The sequence below is a fragment of the Ornithorhynchus anatinus genome, chromosome 4 (assembly GCF_004115215.2).
Source record: "Ornithorhynchus anatinus isolate Pmale09 chromosome 4, mOrnAna1.pri.v4, whole genome shotgun sequence".
In the NCBI taxonomy this organism is placed as follows: Eukaryota; Metazoa; Chordata; class Mammalia; order Monotremata; family Ornithorhynchidae; genus Ornithorhynchus; species Ornithorhynchus anatinus.
Window position 1 is genome coordinate 15,611,614 of NC_041731.1, and position 19,166 is coordinate 15,630,779.

The 19,166-nt window shown below is 39.5% G+C and overlaps 1 protein-coding gene across 1 annotated transcript in view; it reads right to left on the reverse strand.

The window, feature by feature from the left end:
- Positions 1-19,166, reverse strand: part of ABCA13 (ATP binding cassette subfamily A member 13) — a 247,710-nt gene that overhangs the window by 23,499 nt on the left and 205,045 nt on the right. Inside the window, exon 59 of the mRNA XM_039911957.1 lies at positions 5,797-5,947. Coding sequence (XP_039767891.1) covers positions 5,797-5,947 — 151 coding nt within the window. The remainder of the gene's footprint in view (positions 1-5,796; positions 5,948-19,166) is intronic.

Here is a 19,166-nt window from a genome sequence, read left to right on the forward strand (position 1 = left end):
GGAAAAGATAGATGAAAAAGTAGCTACGGTAAACTCTGCTGCTCTGTGAACCTGGGCAAGTCACTTTACTTCTCTGTGCATCAGTTACCTCATCTGTAAAGTGGGGATTAAGATTGTGAGCCTCATGTGGGACAGAGACTGTGTCCAACTGTTACCTTAAATCTACCCCAGTGCTTAGCACAGAGCCTGGCACGTACTAAGTGCTTAAAAAATACCATTATAAACATTAACGCTTAGTACAGTGCTTGGAACAGAATAGAACCCAATAAATTCTGTAATTGAAATATGTTGACTTCCATCCACTTTACCCTGTCAATCTAAGGCACAGAGGGTGGAGTGAATCTATCAAAGTCAACCTACAGCAATATAGAGTAGCAGAGCCAAGAACATGACCATAACCTTCTTAGTCAATAAGAAGAAGCATCCTTCTATCATAAGATATGCAGCTTGTTTAACCTATGTGGAAATATGGCTACCACAGAGTAATTCTACTAATGCAAAATAAAGATACAGATAACCAGAAGGGAGGGGAAAAAAGCAAATAGGATAAGCGTGATTGATTTAAAGCAAGTTCTCTAATTTGGAACAAAACCAAGAAGAATACAAATCACCTGAAAATCACTTTTAAATTACTTTGTTTTGCCTCATCGACATGACAATAAAAAGGCACAAAATATACTCTTGCTCTCAATATATTCTGTTTTCCACCTTAGCTCTGAGACTCTGCAATATACTTAACATTATCAGAGAGATTTTCATTTAGAAACTGTTTTTATAAGAAGGCTGTGAGTAAGGCATGAGGTGGAATTTAGAAAGCTGATTTATAAGATGGTAAAGAGGTGCCACAGAATTCAGTTGGAGAAAAATCAGATTTCAACATTCCACCTTCTTTCAAAAAAGGTGAATCATGAATCTCTAACTGTTAGCAGTCTAAAACAGAAATAATTTAAAGCCCAATGTAATTTTCATTCCTTCAAAATATAGAGATACGTAGATTCAGAGAGGCTGACACAGTGGTAACCTGGACTTTTTATACATCTACAGCTGCTTTGTTCTCATGTCATCATTTGCCTATTTATTGTCAAAGAAGTCCAGATTGGGTGTGTTCCCTTGCCAATCAATCCCTTACCATTACCAAACCAGTATTTGATCTCCCCACCCAAACCCTGTCCTCCCTTTATCTTTCCCATCATTGTAGACCACACCATCATCCTCCTTGATGCCCCATTATCCTAGACTCATTTCTCTCATTCAACCTGCATATTCAGTCTAACAACAAATCCTGTTAGTTCTACCTTTTTTATCTTTTTTTAAAAAATTGTCATCTATTAAGCACTTACTGTGCTTCAAACATTGTTCTAAGCATTAATCCTATCCCGCCTGCATCAGCTTCCTTGTTGACTTCCCTGCTTCTTGTCTCTCCCAACTCCAGTCCATACTTCACTCTGCTGCCCGGATCATTTTTCAACAAAACTGTTGAGTCCATGATTCCCCACTCTTCAAAAACCTCCAGTGGTTGCCCATCTGCCTCCACATCAAACAGATACACCTTACCACAGGCTTTAAAGCACTCAATAACCTTGGCCCCTTCTTCCTTACCTCCTTCATTTCCTTCTACAACCCAGACCACACACTTCACTCCTCTAATGCCAACCTACTCACAGTACCTTAATCTCATCTGTCTCACTGCTTGCCTCTCTCTTCAATCCTGTCTCTAGCCTGGAACACCCTCCCATTTCATACCCGATAGACAATCACTCTCCGCATCTTCAAAGCCTTATTTAAAGAACATCTCTTCCACAAGGCCTTCCCTGAGTAAACTCTCATTTCCTCTTCTGTCTCCCTCTCTAGACTGTAAACTCATTTGGGGCAGGATCTGTGGTGGGAAATAAGGCCAGGGATGGGGTGATTAGAGGGGATATGGTGTGGTCTGTTAAGGTGTTATATTCTACTCTCCCACATGGTCAGTACAGTGCTTTGCACCCAGTAAACGCTCAATAAATATAACTGACTGACAAAAATGTATCTATTTTCAGTTAGTTCATGCCATAGTCATTCCAAGTTTTATACACGGTTTCTTTTCTAGTAAGTACACTTGCCAAAAATTAAGATTGTTTTAGACCACATGCCAAAATTTAAAAGACTGAAATTAACTGCTATAAAATTCACTGTCAACATGTGGGATAATTTGATAACAAAGACCGAACCTCAAAATTATAAAGCTACATGTCCTGCTACTATGAAGAGATATGGTAAACAACTGTCCCTACTTTTTTTCCTCTAAGTTATTATTTTCAGGAACAGAAAATGAATGCAACTCTGCCAGGCATTTAAATTTCACTACTAATTATTTACAGCCTGGTAAAGAATGGGTTTGTTAAAAGTATGGCTCAAATAGATTATGTTTACTTAGGCGCTAACTCTGCAATCAAAACTTGCTTCTCTATTTACATGCTAAAATTGAACATAAATTACCTTGGGCCTGGAAGCCAAGTAACTATGTTCCTGTTCAGAAGCAGCTTGGCCTAATGGATAGAGCACGGGCCTGGGAGGCAAAAGGACCTGGGTTCTATTCCCAGCTTTTCTGCTGTGTGACCTTGGGTAAATCACTTAACTTCTCTGTGCCTCAGGGATCTCGTCTGTTAAATAGGGATTAAGACTGTAAATCCCATGTGGGAATGTGTCTGTGATAGTTATATAGTTTTCTCCTAAGTACAATGTTCTGTGTACATTAAGCACTCAATAAACACAATTGATTAATTGATCGATCAGTATTTATTGAGCTCTCCTATGTGCAGAACACTGTACTCAAAGTGCTAGGAGGAGTTCAGTATAACAGATATGGCAAACACATTCCCAGCCTACAGTAAGCTTACAGTATAGGAGAGGAGATGGGGACTGGGAAAGTAAATTGGGTATTTTGATCATTAATGCTTCCAGTATGACAAAAATGCATCCATTTTAAGTTAGTTGATGCCACAGCTTAAGGAAGTCACCAGTATCCTAATTTTAGTCAAAGTATCAAATAAGAATAATACTGAGGAGGTGATCTATTTTGATTGTTTTAAATTGGAGTTAAATTAAGTTCTTACAACAATATATGGTTTTATAATTAGAAAAATACATCTTTAAAACAAAAATAGTGTTGTGACTAATGTGGCTGCCATTTTAACCACCCTCCACACTCAGGAGAATGAACAGAAAGGTAGGAGAGTCACTCTTTGGTGCCTCTCTCTGAGGGAAGTGTAATCATTCCCATATATAGCAGCATTTGGAACCAACCCAAACAGAGAGAAAGATTGGGAAGTAAGTAAGGGGATCAAGCAGTTGGAGAAGAAGAACAACCTATACACCACCCTGAAGGTGAGAAGTTGTGACCCGTGTGCCCCAGAGAGTTGGAAGGCTCCGACTGTGACCCTGGGCAGACAAGGGGCACAGGGAGGGATCGGAGATGATCCCTGATTAGAAATCCAAGAGCTATAACTCCAGAAGAGTGAGGCTCCTGAGAGGGAGAAAAGACGCCAAGAGATCCTGCACCTAAAAGGGGGAGAGTAGAACCTGGGACACCCTGAAAGAAGAGGGAGAGAGACCAGAGGAATATAATAATAATAATAGTGGTATTTGTTAAGCACTTATTAGGCACCTGGCACTGTTCTAAGCATTGGCATGGAAACAAGCTAAGTGTTTTAGACTGGTTTCCCAGCTTTCTCTCCTCCTTAGAAATCGGATCCACTGAATAGCTAAATTACTCTCCTGTATCACATAGCATGTTACCCACCAGTGTTGGTTAACTCTGTTAACAGGTTAGAGCTACGATTTCCTTGTTTTGAATGATAACAAGGTGATTTCCATGCTGGGCACATGTGCTTTCTTACTGATTGCTGATTAGGGGAGGGAGGGAAATTAAACTAGATTACACCTATTGCCTAAGGAAATGAACAGGCAGTGATTCTTAGTTAAGGGGCATTCCCCAGAGGGAAAACTCCTCCATCCTTCAATAATCTACTAGAATATTATGAGCAAATAGCAAAGTTATTTGGAAATTATTTGCAGTTTAATGAAATTAGGGGAATTTCTAATGTGCCTGTTAAAAGCTATTCTAATTAATTGTGGTATACAGTGAAGGTGTGAAAAAAGGTGCTCATTGGCAGAGAATTGTCATTTTTTAGCAGTGACAGGAAATTATTGCCTTAATAGAATAACAATCATCTCCTAATGCATTTCTTTTACAGCAAAGGGACTTGTTCCGTGAGTTTGCAGAACATCAGACTTCCTTAATCAAAAATAATGAGAAGGTCTGACAATAATAAACATCTAATGAAAGCCTTGGTGAACAATTAGACCTGGATTCTAAACACCTCCTTAAAGTGGGAAAGAAGATAATTTGCACAGTGGCAGACGTCATCCCATGACTCTGAGAGGTCATTTTCCTATGCCGACGTATCAGTGAGAGTAAGAAAGGCAACCTGTCACAGGCCAAGACCCCTAACTGACCCATTTTACTGTAAATGAAATGCACAAGGGGGAAATGAGCATTGGCTGAATACTGTTAAAGCTATTATGCTTAACGTTGATAAGCCTCAAGTGTTTTCCTCAGTAGTTCAGTTTGCATAAACTCCATATTAGTCAAACGTTTTCACACATTAAGTATGCCTCACAGAAGACTTGAGGGATCCTTCATCCCCGCCCAGGGAGTGGGGAATGGAATGAATCAGAACTGCTCTTCCAGGAAATTCTGACTACTGCCAAATGCTTTCCTTCCACCTATCTCCTCAAGAATAACTCCTCTTTAACTCTACCTTTCCATGGAATCAGAGAACACTCCCTCTGTTAATTATGGTAATAAAAACTCTGTTATAAGTTTTGACCCTTCAATAATAGCACACATGCAAACATCCATAATAATAATAATTAATAGTAGTATTAATGTTGTAGTACTCATGAAGCAGCATGGCTTAGTGGAAAGATCATGGGCTTGAGAGTCAGAGGACATGGGTTCTAATTCTAGCTCCACCATTTCTCTGCTGTGTGACCTTGGACAAGCCACTTAACTGCTCTTGGCCTCAGTTGCCACATTTGTAAAATGGGAACTAAGACTATGAGCCCCAGGTGGGACAACCTGCTTACCTTGTAACTACCTCAGCTCTTAAAACATTGCTTGGCACATAATAAGTGCTTAACAAATACCATTATCATTATTAAGCACTTATTATGTGCCAAGCACCATACTAAGCATTGGGATAGGTACAAGATAATCAGGTTGGTCACAGTCCCTGTCCCAAATGGGACACACAATCTAAGTAGGAGGGAGTAAGATTTAATTCCTGCTTTGTAGATGAGAAAACTAAGGCACAGAAAAGTTAAGTGACTTGCCCAAGGTGACACAGCAGACAAATGGCAGAGCCGGCATTAGAACCCAGGTCCCCTGACTCCCAAGTTGTCTGATTCCCAGGTCCTCTGACTCCTATCCCTGTGCTCTTTCTACTGCTTCCATGGCCCTGAATTTACAAAAAAGAAAATTGCATTGTAAACATCCAAGGGTTTAGGTGGTATGGAGGTTCTGAAACCAAAGTAGGGAAGAATATGTGGTGGAAAGATTAGAAATTAATTCATTTTCAATGTCCCATAACTTTTGGGGGGTTTTCCCCATTTCTGATGTGATTATACTACAAAATACTTTTACCTGAAATAAGTGATTTCTATTCTTCAGGATAAAAATCTTGGTGAATTGAAGGTTGACCATGATGCAAGTGTTGATCCATTCTCTAGCTCATGGAAAGTCCAAAGGATACGTACCTGATAGATATATTGCTTTGGAACCCCACGCAGCCTGCAGTAATAATAAAGGTGTTCCCAACCCGTCAGCAGCTCATCCAGGGCATCTTTCTGTGGGCAATAGCCAATCAGAATGCCTGCAGCATTGGCAGAGGATACATCCATCTCATCTCTATTGAAAAGAAAAGCCCAAAGTGCAAAAAAGGTCATCTCTGAAACCACACATTTAATAAAAATTAATAATAATAATATTTATGGTACTTATGAAATGCTTATTATGTGCCAAGCACTTTTCTAAGCACTGGGGTAGATAAAATTAATCAGGTTGGGCACAGCACATGTCCCAATTAGGCTCACACTGTTAATCTCCATTTTTATTTATTTTTTTTTTTTTACAGATGAGGTAACTGAGGCCCAGAGAAGTGAAGTGACTTCCCCAAGGTCACACAGCAGACAAGCAGTGAAGCTGGCATTGGAATGCATGATCTTCTGACTCTCAGGCCCAGGCTCTATTCATTACATCATATTGCTTAATCACCATAATAAAAAGCATTAATAAATAGCAATAAAAATAGAATATCTCGATCCATTTCTCAATAAGGAACATTTCCCATATAAGAAATTAAGCCTTGGATTCAGCTGCCTTCACAGAAACTAATTAATCATGTTTAAAAACTTCCCTTACCACAAAGGTACAGCTCAACCAACCCCCAACTGGTCAAAATACTGTCATTCAATCAAATTTATTGAGTACTTACCATGTGCAGAGCCCTGTACTAAGTATTTGAGAGAGTAAAATATAAACAGAGTTGGCAGACACATTTCCTGCCCACAACGAGTGATCATCTATCAGATACGAAGAGGGAGAGCGTTCAAGGTCAGAGGCAGGATGTGGCCCAGAGGTCGGCAGCAATCAGCTGTCAATTGTCAGTCAATATCGTCAATCAATATGGGACAGGGTGGGCGGGGAGGGGGATGGAACACATGTGGGGAATGGATTTCTCCTCACCCCACCCCCGAACACCATTTAGAAAGTGAGAAAAAATATTCAATCTGATTGTTTCACTGTTTTATCTTTGAGCTCAATTTTGGACAAGAGAGAGATTTAATTTTAGATATTCCAGTTTAATAATATTTGTAAAGCACTTACTGTTTGCCAAACACAGCAGCAGATACAAGTTAATCATGTCGGACACAGTCTCTGTCCTATATCGGATTTAATTGCATCCTTTATTCATCCCTCCCTCAACCCCACAATGTTAATGTACATCTCCATAATTCATTTATTTTAATGTCTGAATCCCCCTTGAGAATATTAATAATAATAATGGTATTTGTTAGGCACTTAGTAGGTGTCAAGCACTGTTCTAAGCACTGGGTAGATACAAGGTAATAGGGTTGGACAGAGTCCCTGTCCCACATGGGGCTTACAGTCTTAATCCCCATTTTACAGATGAGGGAACTGAGGCACAGAGAAATGAAGTGACTTGCCCAAGGTCACACAGAAGACAAGTGGCGGAACCAGGATTAGAGCCCAAGTCCTTCTGACTGTCACTGCTTTATTCACTAGGCCAAGTTGCTTCTCCTTGCGGACAGGGAACTTGTCTACCAATCCTGTTGCATTGTACTCTCCCTAATGCTCAGGACAGTCCTCTGCACACAAGAAGTGCTCAATAAATTCAACTGATGGATCGATTACTCGGGAATGGCTGAGGATCTCTGAATCTTCCTCCACTGAGTGACCTTGGTCCCATATTGTCACATAAATCACTCAAAGGCATTTACTTTTTTTATGATATTTGCTAAGCACTTTGTGTCACACACTGTTAAATAATAATAATAATGTTGGTATTTGTTAAGCACTTACTATGTGCAGAGCATTGTTCTAAGTGCTGGGGTAGATACAGGGTAATCAGAATGTCCCACGTGAGGCTCACAGTTAATCCCCATTTTACAGATGAGGTAACTGAGGCACAGAGATTTAAGTGACTTGCCCACAGTCACACAGCTGACCAGTGGCAGAGCTGGGATTTGAACCCATGACCTCTGACTCCCAAGCCCAGGCTCTTTCCACTGGGCCACGCTGTTTCTTGAGTGCTATTGTGTGCCAAGCAGATGCTTGGGAGAGTCCTATACAGTAGAGTGGGTAAACACATTCTCTGCCCTCAGTGATGGGCTAAATCACCCGAGAGTGAGCTTCAGTGATCAGTTATTGAAAAAAATAGCCAAAACTGTATGACATATAGAACCTGAGGATGAGTTGCTGCATGCTCTGCACACACTGAATGCTCAATAAATACGACTGAATGAATGAATGGGCTTCATGACAAACTCCACGATCAGTTTCTGATCTCTACGAGGCCATATACGAGGGCTGGATGGTGCTCATATAATTATGTTTGTATCTCAATTATACCATTCTTTTTAATTACTCCAAATTAAACCAGATTTACATAGTCCTTTTCTAAATAGGTCCACACTGATTTCTTTCAGAGTTGTTAATAACGGGTTCGGCGATATGGGGTAATCAGTGTGATCGGTGGAAAATAAAAGATCAAAGCAACTAAACGATTCTTATGACATGACTGATGGTGCATTAGGTATATTTATTCTCACGTTTTCCATATTAATGATCAGGATAATGATTTTTAAAATCTTTATCAGTCTACTTCAGGTCACACAGAATTCAAGTGCAGGAATGTTGTTAATCTATATGATATTTTCCACTTTAGGATAAGTAACATTAAAAAAGACTTACTACAAAAGAAACTTTTGTATAAAGACCGACTAAGCCTCACTTTTCCTCATCCCCCACTCCCTTCTGGGTCACCTTGACTTGCTCCCTTTGCTCTCCCCCACCGCCCTTATGCACTTATCTGTCATTTTGTTTATTTGTATTGATGTCTGTATCCCCACCTCTAGACTGTAAGCTCACTGTGGGCAGAGAATGTCACTATTTATTAGGCATTGTACTTTCCCAGGCACTTAGTACAGTGCTCTGCACACACTAAGTGCTCAATAAATACGATTGAATGAATGAATGAATGAATGACAGTCTTGGCTTTGGGGTGTTTCAAGTAACAATGAACTGCACACAACAAAATTTTAAAATTGTATACCCTGTTCCGGCTCTCAACACATCAGTTTTGACTTTTCAGCACTAGCTTCCTTTATGGCACTATCAATCAAGCAATCAATCAATGGAATCTACTAAGTACTTGGTTGAACAGGGCACTGTACTAAGCACTTGGGAGAGTCTAATTCAACAGAGAAGGTAGATGTGATCCTACCCTCAAGAAGCTTACAATATAGCACCAGTTTTAGGAGGGTGTGGGAGTCTTGATTCTATTTAGTTGCTATTGTTTTTACGAGATGTTCTTCCCCTTGACTCTATTTACTGCCATTGTTCTTGTCTGTCTGTCTCTCCCGATTAGACTGTAAGCCCGTCAAAGGGCAGGGACTGTTTCTATCTGTTGCTGACTTGTTCATTCCAAGCGCTTAGTATAGTGCTCTACACATAGTAAGCGCTCAATAAATACTATTGAATGAATTGAATGAATGAATGAATCATAAGAAATTGCAGGGAAATGGAGAAACAATTTAAAAAACCTCATGGGGGGCGGGGGTGACAGGGCCTAGATGTTAAAGAAGGGGGTCGCGATGGGGCAAAGGCAGAGCAGGAGTGGCCAGGGGAGAAAAGGAAGGTGGGGAGATCACCAGGTGGCGTCACCATGGAGGACTGACATGTCCATTTTGCTTCCAACAAAGCAAAACACGGCTGCATTTTGATGGAACTCTCATTAATGCTACGTTAAAATAAGAATATTAATAATTGGTAATTGAGTAATAATAATAATTCTGATATTTAATAATAACAGTATCTGCTAAGCACTTACTATGTGCCAGGCACTGTATTAAGCACTGGGGCACTGTGCTTACTATGTACCAGGCATTATACTAAGCACTAGGGTGGATATAAACAGATTGGGTTGGACACAGTCTCTGTCTCACAAGAGGTTTACAATCTTAATTCCCATTTTACAGATGAAGTAACTGAGGCACAGAGAAATTAATTGACTGGCCTAAGGGCATACAGCCGATGATTGGCAGAGCTGGGATTAGAACCCAGGTCCATCTGGCTCCCTGGCCTGTGCTCTTTCCACTAAGCTGTGCTGCTTCCCAGGCTATGCTGCTCATAATTTACCAATTCTGAGTAATTTGGTTGAAAATGGGCGACCCTATATTGGATGAGGAACCGAACCTTTGCCTATAACATTGTTCTGGTGAGAAAATGGGTTCCGACATAGAATTTTTTGACTTCAGAGGTGGTTTTTCAGGAGCGAATTTTACCTTAACCGCAAGGACCACCTGATTCAACTTCCTGACTCAGGTCAGAGAAAGTTCAAATTGGGGTCCTTTTCATGCCCTGAAGTGAAGATAACTAGATATCCCTTTCCATTTGGTCATAGATTTTTCACACCAACAAACATTTTTAAAATCTCCCACAACTGAAAAATTAAATAAAATTTAGTACCCACAAATACATCTCCCTGTGTAAGGAATCATGAATTTACTCATCAGAGTAAATGTTCTGCCTCCTACTTAGACTGTGAGCTCCATGTGGAACAGGGACTGTGTCTAACCTAATAATAATAATTATGGTGTTTGTTAAGTGCTTACTAGGTGCCAGGCACTGTATTAAGCACTGGGATGAAATCAAGTAAATGAGGATGGACACAGTCCCTATCCCACGTGGGCCTCACAACCTCAATCTCCCTTTTACAGATGAGGTAACCGAGGCACAAAGAAGTTAAGTGACTTCTCCAAGGTCACACAGCAGAGAGATGGCAGAGCCTGGATCAGAATCCATCAGCTTCTGACTCCCAGGCCCGTGTTCTATGCATTAAGCCAAGCTGCTTCTCTAGTAGAATACGTAGAGTAGATATAAATGACCTCGGCTTACAAGGGGCTTACAAACTAGTGGAGGAGACAGCCATGAAAGTAAATTAAAAATGGATATGTACTTAAGTGCTGTGGGATCAGGAGATATATGAATAGCAAAGTGCTAAAAGAATAGAGGCCCAAGTGTATAGGTGTCAGAAGGAAAAGCTTAGGCAGGGAAGGCCTTTTGGATTTTAGGAGGGCTTAAAGATGAAGAAAGAAGTGGTTCGTCCACTGGATAAGAAATGGTCAGAGAAGTTTCAAGCCAGAAGGAGAATGTAGGCTAGAGATCAATGGGTGAGAAAAATTAGATTGAGGTACAGTGAGAAGGTTAGTGTTAGAGGAGTAAAGTGTGAAGACTGGGTGGAGGTTGGGTATCTGCAAGGTCAGATAGGAGGAAGAGAGATGATTAAGTGCTTTAAAGCTAATAGTAAGGAATTTAAAACCTTTGGAGGCTTTTGAGGAGAGGGGAGATATGGACTGAATGGTTTCTCAGAAGAATGATCTGGGCAGCAGAGTGAAGTTGAAAGAGATAGGAGGCAGGGAAGTCAGCAAGGAGGCTGATAGTCAAGGTGGGATATGCTAGGTGCTAGCAGTTGGGATGAAGTGGAAAGGGAGGATTCTAGAGGGGTCAAGAAGGATCTACTGAAAGATTTGTATGTGGATTGAATGAGAGGTGAGTCTATTATAATGTATACCCCAAATACTTAGTACCATGCTCTGCACACATTAAGTGGTCAATAAATATTTTCGAAGGAAAACCATCACTATATGCTCAGTGTACAGATCTGAAAGCAAAGAGGAGTCCAAAGTAGAACAAGGGAGAAAATTGCCAAACCAGAGATCGAGGAAAGGAAACTAGGGAAGACATGAGGGGGAGGATGGATCAAGAAAAGCCCTTAATCGAGAAGGAAGAGGAGTTGGGTCGGTGGGGGTGGGAAAATGCCAAATGTGATTTGTTGTAGGTCCAGGGAGCTAAGAGAGGTCCCAGGGAAGGAACCAAAATGCTCCAAAAGCTGAGAACAGGCTGCAGGTCGAGGTCAAGAAAGAAGGCAAGAGAGTGCTGCTAGAAGGCTTCTACCTGAGGAAGGGAATGAGAGGGAGAAGAAAGTGGGCAAGAGAAGTTTTTGAAAGGGAAATCTAGGAACTAGTGAGAAAAAGCCAAACAAGCAAAAATCCAAGGGATACTAACAGAAGTGTAGGGTGTGGGGAAAGCCAAGAGCTTGATTAATCTATTTGTAGCTAATCAATTTTGAAGAACCTCCAGATAAAGATAATCTGTCTCATAGTTTGGGTAATCTGAGGTTCATTCCATATTGGATATTGTGTGAGCTGTCAGAAGTCTGGCCGATTATCCCTGTTGAAACATGATTTTTATTTGAATTCTGGATTTGATGATATAAAATTTTACTATAAGTCACTATCTGGAAGAGATGATAATTTTCTATATAGAGTTAATCATTACTGAGGACCCATCATGGCTTGTCTTTATCATATCTTTATTTCCTATTTATCAACACAGCTCATATTCGGTTCCAAGTTGTCTTTATCGTCTCATTTAAAGCATTTGCTATTTGGGGAAAGGAATCCATCAGTACAATTGTTGCCCAGAAAACACCTTTCAGATTTTCAGTTTCTGTAAGTGGGATTCTGTTAGATACAGCACCTTGGCTGTGATTCCGGTAATGAAATATTGGCATCCACTATTGCCTTAAAAAGTTTCCATTATCAGATTTTAAGATCCTTGAGGGCAAGGAATGTATATCTTGTTTTGTAGTTTCACCAGCACTTAGTTTAATACTTCACACTTAGTAGACAGTCAATAAAAATAAAATTGCTTGATTGACTGATGTTCTTACTTATACCTGACCTCAATTTATGAATATGCACATTTCACTGTATCTCTATTTATTTTCACCACTTTACTTGCAAACAATTTTACGTGCATTTCTCTGATTAGAATGCAAGCTTCTTGTGAAAAGGGAATGTGTCACTTGTCTGTTTTGTACTTCCCAAGAAATTGTACCCAGTGGGAGCTCAGTAAATGTGATCATTATTATTAGTGGTACCAAGTACTACTCAATAATAATAGTAATACTAGTTGATTACAAGTACTACTATTTCCAGGTACGTGAGCTGAAAACATGACCCTGACTTTTTCTCCAAGTATTAAAGTTACTCACTAATTTTGGAAAGCACCAGAATGAATTGTGATGACAAGTGAAAATCTGGATGTGTAAGGCATATACCTTCAGAGAACAATCACCCCTAACATCTGCTCAAAAAAACACAGATAGACAAAGCAAACTCAAGATTGATCAGGGATCCTATCTATCAATTCTTTGGTATTCTCCAAAGTACTTTGAACAATACTCTGCGCATAGTAAGTGCTCAATAAATACCATTGATTGATTCACACATACACACACACACACACACAAAACACCAGAGAGCATAGTGATAATGATAACTAAAATATTAAGGCCCAAAATGTACCATCTAGCCACTGAACATATCTAATGGTTCAAAATAAGATCAGCAACAAAATACGTGATGCTTAGGCTCAAAGTACTACCTGAATAAAGCCTATAACATTTAACATATCCTTATTTATAAGCTGAGGAACAGTAAAAAGCGTGATAAAATTGTATACGTCCTTTAAAAGAAACAGGCTGTGCTAGTTTAATTGCCTATAATGGAGTCAAATATTTAGTACTTACTCTGGATATCTTTGGTATTGACATCATGTTCCCAGAAAATGATTCGAGACTTGTCCATGTCAGACAGCACATCTTTGTATTTGCCATGCTATCAAGGTCTTTGACAAAGGGATTTTAAGTTTCATGGTATTCATTTTTCATAAATGTGTTTTCCAAGATAATCAGGTTATTACAAATTAAGTGGATATGGAGTAGTAATTTTTTTTGTACTAAAAAAAGATGAACATAAAAAAAACCCCAAAAAGAACCATTTAGAAATCTGTCTCCATATTTCCCAATAAAGGTTAAGGTAACTGAAGGAAACAATGGATAAAATAAAACAGTTCTTTACACACTGAGGCATAGTATCTAAGATTGTTAAACCTCTCATAAAAGGGCAATTTACCATTTAAGGGTGGAGGTTATTTGGGATTAATGAGACAGTACTTCTCCATCGAAAGATTTTAGCTCTCAATAACAGTACATTTCTGGAGAATGTCAGTAAAGTTCAATGTGTTGGTTAGGTTTTGTGAGCACATGCTTTTCCACATATATATATATATATATATATATATATATATATATATATTTGAGACCACAATAATTGAGTAGAGTCTCATGATTTTAACAGTGTTTACTGTCAGAGTCTGATGAATAATCCATAGTCCTATATCCATTTGGGAGCCTATTACTGGATCTGATTTATGATACATCAAATTAGATGTATTCATTAAAATGCCTGATTCTTAGAGCGTTTAGTTATTAAAGGTCTGTCCATTTGGAGGAACTGGAGCTACTAATGGATGACTATTACAATACTAGAGTTTGTGCTGAGCTTCTTCCACAGGGGAGGACCAAAATTTCCTGGAGCAAGGCCAGTGTTAGTGATCAATCAGTTAATCAATCAAAGCCATTTTTTGAGTGCTCACTGTGTGCATAGCATTTTCCAAGTCCTTGGAAAGTACCATGCAATATATTGAGTTGGTAAGCATGAGCCCTGCCCACAAGAAGCTTACAGTCCACAGGAGAAGACAGACATTAAAATAAATCACTATTTCCACAGATAAGGGGTATGTGCGTAAGTACTGTGGAAACCTGGATTCATTCATTCATTCATTTGTATTAACTGAGCACTGACTTTGTGCAGAGCACTGTACTAAGTGTTGGGGTGAGCACTATATAAAAATAGACACAGACCCCACTCACAGTGAATGTGGAAATCCGGATCCTAGGCTAGTCATAAAAGAGGCACAAGAATCCAAAGTATACTCTAAGAAGGATTGAATTATGCATCTTAATTTAGTTGGGACAGGACCAAATTTTCATAGGCTTTTCTGGGCAATTTTGCATTTAAGATTGTGAATTTAAGATAATGTTGTAAAAATGATCTACATCTAAGAATCCTTCGATTAATGCTATAACTCTACCACAAATGCTTTTTGCCTTCTCCCTCTCTACAGGAGGAGGCAGGATGGCATAGTTTAGCAAAGTCTTTAGCCTTCCCCACTACTTTATTTCATCCACTCTTCTCTCAGCTAAGGCTGGTTGCCTGGAAATGGGGGGTGGGGGGGAGGTCCAAAATGCTTGTCTGGAGCATCCTTTAAACTAGAGCTATCCCTGTTTATATGTGTTAATTGTTTTCAGGACAGTGAAATGTCAGCGATGCCCTGAACTCCCTCCTTCTCTGCAGTTTTACATTTTCTCTTGGTTTCAAGTCATCTCTACTTGGATGTACCAACTGACACCTTAAACTTAACACATCCAAAACAGAACTCCTCATCTTCCCATCCAAACCTTCTCCTTGATTTTACTATCATTATTGACAACACCATAATCCTCCCATAAGCTTGGTGTCATCTTTGACTCAACATTATAGGGGAGGGATATTTTTAAGGTCTTTGAGTCATCACCTACAGTATAAAGCTTGTTTGCTCCACAATTGTAGAGACAGATAGATGGCCAGGTTGACACTCTCATTCCGATATCGTCCCAGAGATAGCTTTAAACTGCTTTGGACTTTCCTTTAAATTCCCTTTTTCAACTCCCTCTCCTTAAGGTTGCACCCATTACTGAATAGATGGACAGCTGAAACTTAGAGTAGCCAACTGACCTGTGAAGATACATATTATATCAAGCTTTCCTTCCCTACAAAAATAAACCAATTGACTTTCAAGAATAATGAGCTTGGGAGAAATTTACATTTTCTCTGTCAGTTGTTTGAGGACAGTAATGCCCCTCAAGTTATGTACTTCCAGGGATTTTCAGATTGGAATTCTATTTTATACAGCTTACAATGTCAATTGTTACACTGATTTCATAATTCTCTCTTAGCCCATGTACATGACCCATCAAGAATGAAGGAAAAGCCTCAGTCTTGAGTCTGCGTCAAAGACCCTGGACAAACAAATTGACCCCAACTTCCCCACTGGCAAGTAGAGACCAAAGCAAATGAGTCCCAATTCTACCTCTCCTGCCCTGCCCTCTCTCCTTCCCTGCAGTCTCACATTTCCTCTTGGCCTCAAGACATCTATATTTGGATGTACCAAATGACACCTTAACATTAACATGCAGAAAATGGAACTCCTCATTTTTCCACCCAAACCTCTCCCCAATTTTCCTACCGATATAGGAAACACCACCACCATCCTCCCATCACATCGGTGTTATCCTCAATTCATCTCTCTCTTTCAAGCCACATATTCAGGTTGTCACTAACTCCTATAAGTTCTTCCTGTAGAATATCTCTAAAGTCTATCCTTTCCTCCCCCATCCAAACGGTTACCACAATGAACCAAGCACTTATTTCCCCACCTGTGAAAAAGACCGAGAATGAGCGGCCAGAGAGATAGGAGAAGAATCAAGAGAGGACATGAACATTGTCAGTGAAGTCTAGGCTGGATAATTTTTCAAGAAGAAATGGGTGGTTGACAGTGTCTCTGGCAGCTGAGAGGTCGAGGAGGATTAGAATGGAGTAGAGGCCATTGGATTTGACAAGAAGGAGATCACTGGTGACCTTTGAGATCATTGGTGATCTTTAACCTTCAAATCCCTCTCTAATTCCGTGAATCAATCAATCTCCATTTGACTCTGTGTCTTATTCTGTGCATAATATCATGCTAATTTACCTCAGAGTGCTCCCCCTTCACCTTATGCAGTTATGAGGTAAGGAATACTAAATATCACATTTGTGATTTACTAAAGGCTGTCTAGTGGTTTTGTTGTATTGTGGCATCTTACAATAACGTGGAACAATGAATAGTATGATCGTTGGCATTGAAGAACAGTAGACCATTAGACAGCTCGTTATTATGAGCATGCTGATTCCAAATTAGGAAATCTCTCCTTAAAGTTAATTTATTCCATTTAGCTGTGTATAAGTATTTAAATAAATTACTGTCTTTAATGAATAATAATATCTGCTTTCTCTTCTATGATCACACTCTATTTCTATCTCTGGCATTGTCTATAAACAGCTTTTTTAATTACTAAACACCAGATAGACAGATATTAAATTAATCATGAACTCTAACTCTCCCCATAGTCACATTTGCTTCAGACCAAAGTAATGTTTAAAATTTCTTTTCCTGTTATTGTTGTAAAGGTAATGGTTACAAATATAGAGGAACAGAATGGGAAATGTCCTCTCTCATTTTAAAAATTTTGCTATATAAAAACTATTAAAAGCTAAATAAGAAACAAATTTAAAGTAGTTCTTGACAAAAAGAAATGAGGCTAACTACATTTCTGATGACCTGATTTGCACTGTCCCGAAATGTAAACCGACATATAGGTACTTTAAGACTGATGAAGCCTGATCCAAATGCAAATGATAGGAATCCAAGAATGAACATCAGAATGAGAATTTAAAAATTCTCTGATGGGCCCATTTTGAATTGTGGTGAAAGGTAATAGGTTGAGTTTACACTCAAAGACTCCTGGATTTTCTGAACAGGAAGAATCAACCGATCATATTTCTTAAGCAGTTACTGTGGGCAGAACACTATACTAAGTGCTTCAGAGAGTGAAATATAATACTGTTAGTAGAAATGATTCCTACTCCCAAGGAGCTTACAATCTAAGTGAAGGGGCTTACAATATTCAACAGCGTACAATGCAGAAAAAAAGCTTGTAATTGTCTTTCCCCTAACACTGAACATCAAAATTCCCCATCCAGATACCTGGGTTCCAACAGTCAGTAAATGACTGATGAATTCAAAAATTGTGTTTATTGAGCAACTACTGTGCACACAGTACTGTACTAAAGACTTGAAAGAGTGGTATAGCAGTATAAAACATTCATAATAACAATGATAGTGGTATTTTTTAGGGGATTACTATGTGCCAAGTACTTTACTAAGTTCTGGGATAGATGTAAAATAAACAAGTTAGACACAGTCCCTGCCTCACATAGAGCTCGCAGTTTAAGGGGAAGGAAGAACAGGTATTTTTGTCCCCATTTTACAGATGAGGAGACTCAAACACAGAGACGTTAAGTGATATTCCCAAAGTCCCACAGCAGCCCACAGGCAGAGCCAGGATTAGAGCAAAAATTCTAATCAGCTGCATGTGCTAATGGATAGAATGTGAATCAGAAGGTCATGGGTTCTAATGCAGGCTCCACCACTTGTCTGCTGTATGAACTTGGGCAAGTCACTTCATCTCTCTGTGACTCAGTTACTTCATCCATAAAATAGGAATTGAGACGATGAGCCCCATGTAGGACAGGAACTGTGTGCAACCCAATTTGCTTTGTATCCATACCAGCACTCAGTACAGTGCCTGGCACAATGTAAGCGCTTAACAAATACCATAATTATAAAAACAATACAGGACAGGACATAAGTACTTGAATAAGAGTGATGGCCATTTGAATAGATATAGATTTAGATAGGGATGGAATTTATTGAGGAAATATTGTGGAGGGAAAACTGCTAAGACATAGCTGAATATGAGAATTGAAAGAGAAGTGATCAGTCAAATACCAATCAATTAATCAATCAAGTCAATCAATTCCCTTAGCACTTGGAAGAGTAGTACAAAAGAGTTGGCATACGGGGCTGCCGCCCTCACAATAAGGTTGTGGTCCTTGGAATTGGCAAAACTGATAGGGTGGGCAACTTTGAGGGGAAAGTTCATTCATTCATTCAATAGTATTTATTGAGCACTTACTATGTGCAGAGCACTGTACTAAGTGCTTGGAATGTACAAATTGGTAACAGATAGAGACAGTCCCTGCCTCTGCAAGCTGGGCTTACAGTCTAATCAGGGGAAACGGATAGACAAGAACAATAAGAATAAAAGAACAATAGTAATAAAAGAACAAGGTAGAGGTTGGGAGGAAAGAATAACTCCATTTTAGGAAGCTTGAATTTAGCATATCAGAGAGATATCCAGGTGGATGTTGCAGAGGAGATGAAAGGTGAGAACCTAGCTAAATAGGTTTGGAAATGATATATAGTGGTTCCTTGATGCTGTTCCCTGCCCTTTCCCTGCATGTCATCTGCTGCAAAGATCATATCTACAGTGTCACCCCATGATCTGAAGCACATTCCTTAGTAACTGACCCAAAGTTGCTCTAGTTAGGATTTTCCCAGCATTGGGGAGCAATCAGATGCCTCTTGGAGCTGTGTGGCCTAGTGGAAAGAGCACAGTGGTAGGACTCAGGAGACACAGTTTCTAGTCCTGGCTCTGCCACTTTTAACACTCAATCTGAGCCTATCCTTTGTGGTAGGGTGTCCCCAAATAGCTGCC